General features: G+C 35.8%; 1 protein-coding gene across 1 annotated transcript; it reads left to right on the forward strand.

The window, feature by feature from the left end:
* The first annotated feature begins 283 nt into the window (after positions 1-283).
* On the forward strand, positions 284-1,985 carry LOC131032948 (F-box/FBD/LRR-repeat protein At1g13570-like). The gene is made up of 2 exons (XM_057964053.2): positions 284-1,168; positions 1,468-1,985. The coding sequence occupies exons 1-2, from the start codon at positions 284-286 to the stop codon at positions 1,768-1,770; spliced, it is 1,188 nt and encodes a 395-aa protein (XP_057820036.1). The 3' UTR covers positions 1,771-1,985.
* The last annotated feature ends 278 nt before the right edge of the window (positions 1,986-2,263 follow it).

A 2,263-nucleotide genomic window follows, 5' to 3' on the forward strand; every position in this document is an offset into this window, starting at 1 on the left:
GTTGAAAATCGTGCAAAGTGCGTGGGAAGATGAAACAACGATAAATGCTTAAATGAAAGTTGATTCCCACACAATAGCGGTAAATGCGTAAATGAAACTGAGTTGGCAATATACGATTGTGGAACACTTTTAATTACTTCACGCTGCACGCCTCGGCTTTGAGCTGCTTTTCTTTATTTGTTTAAACTGCTATAAATATTTAGGGTCCCAGTGATTTCTCAATGCCCTAATCTCTCACACATATTTTTTCACGCGTTAGGGTTTGAGCATACTGCGCTTCGCTATGGCTCGCAAAAGAAGTCGATTAACCTTAGACGACTTGCCAGATTGCATTCTGCCCCTCATTCTCAGTAAAATTCCTTTCAAACAAGCAGTTCATTGTTCACTTGTCTCAAAAGGATGGAAATTTTGCTGGACATTTGCAAAAAATCTAAAATTTCCAGAGGATTTCTTTTCTTCATCGCGTAGCCCTACTGAAATCCAAAATATAATAGATCTTATTTTTGAGCGTCATTCTGGTCCGCTTGAGGTTTTCGAGCTTAACAATGTTCGATTCTGCTGTTCAAGTGACAAGATTTCTGATTGGATTCATCGTGCTGCTCTTAAAGGCGTGCAAGAGATTAAGATTGTAGAGAAGGTTTCAGAAATTTATGAAGTTCCGGCAGCCATATTTTTATGTCAAAATCTCAGATCTTTGGCTTTAAAGAATTTTCTGCTGACAAATCTACCAGACGGTTTTGGTGGCTTGGCCGACCTGACAACATTGGATCTTTGTAATGTTGATCTGAATGACAAGATCGTTGAGCTCATGTTGCAATTATGTCCAGGTTTGGAAACCTTAATCCTTAGTAACTGCAATGGACTTGAAAGATTAAAGATATGTTCAAAGAGTTTCATTGCTCTGTCTATCTCCTCTAAAATCAAAGCAATAACAGCAAGTTGTCCGCGATTAACAAGCCTTACATTATTGCTTGATAACACCGAGACGAAATTGGATTTGCCAGCATGTTTAAGCCTGTGTACAAATGCAGGACTTGAATCATTTACAGCTCTAAGAACTCTTAGAAGAATTACCTTTTTGAACGGCATTTTTTGGCGCGATGTAAAGATTCTCAAAGAATTTCCAGACTTGGAACATATGTGTGTACACAAGGGTCAATGCTCGGATGTAAGTTCTAATGGATTATTTTATATCAAATTTAGTATATCTAATTTTCCAAACAAAAGCGTGAGTGTGACAAACTGACAACCGCTTCCAGTGTAGCATTTCTAGTCAAGGCATTAAGAATACTGTACTATTCTCCATTTACGACTTTTTTGTACTTTTCGTCTATTATTTGTTAGGGTTATAATACTCCATTTGAATCTTTAATTAGAATTGTATTGTCTTGTATATTTATTTACTAATTTTGACTCAATCTCTCAAAAGTATTGATATTCTTTCTTTGATCTGATGGTGCAATGCAGACAGACTTCTTTCGGCTTGATGATGAGGCAATTTTACCGCTGGAGAATCTAAAGTGGGTTCATTTGAACATAACCTACTTTCATCACCCTGTGCATCTACTTTCCTGTCTTTTTGGAATAGCTCCGGCTTTGAAAACATTATTAATTTCCCGAAAGAAAGGATTCAATGGCGTTCGTGCTCAGGAATTTATCAATCTGGCTTGGAATCTTCAGCGACCATCTACAGAAACCAAAGTTTTCTTATCACGGTGTACTGCAAACGAAAAGATATGCGTCGACTGCGATCTTGTGAATTTCATCTGAGAGTGAGACGGAATCTTGCGGTGAAGAGGAAGATAGGGTTTATCTGGGAGATCGACGGAGAGTTTAGTTAGGGTTTGTGCTTATTATTTTTGGGGTTAATTTTACAGTTGGAAGGAAATACATTGAAGTATTTTTGTTTTGATATTACAGTTGGAAGGATGAATGGTGTTATTATACATAAATATTTATTTTGTGGAGAGGATGACTAATTGTAAAGCTATTTCTGGAATGTTTTCTCTCCAGCATTTATTGGCATAAGATTAATTCCTCCCCTTTTGCATGAGGAGAACTCCATGAGAGGTTAAAAAATAATAATTTACATGAAGTAGATAATTATAGTAGATAATTATAGGTTTTTTATTATTTGGGATGTGATGTCTTTTGTTTTCGATCAGTTGATCAGTTGATCATTTGAGTAAAAATATTTATGTTTTTATTGCTGTAGTAATTTCTAGTAATTTGTTTGTATTTTTTATTTCTAAAACAAAATCAA

This window comes from Cryptomeria japonica, unplaced genomic scaffold (assembly GCF_030272615.1).
Source record: "Cryptomeria japonica unplaced genomic scaffold, Sugi_1.0 HiC_scaffold_360, whole genome shotgun sequence".
NCBI classification, from domain to species: domain Eukaryota; kingdom Viridiplantae; phylum Streptophyta; class Pinopsida; order Cupressales; family Cupressaceae; genus Cryptomeria; species Cryptomeria japonica.

What these genes read in the sequence shown, in the direction of transcription:
- LOC131032948 (XM_057964053.2), top strand. Translation starts at nt 284, where the DNA reads ATGGCTCGCAAAAGAAGTCGATTAACCTTAGACGACTTGCCAGATTGC. An exon ending in ACAAGGGTCAATGCTCGGAT is followed by an intron (nt 1,169 to 1,467) that starts GTAAGTTCTAAT and finishes GGTGCAATGCAG; the next exon opens with ACAGACTTCTTTCGGCTTGA.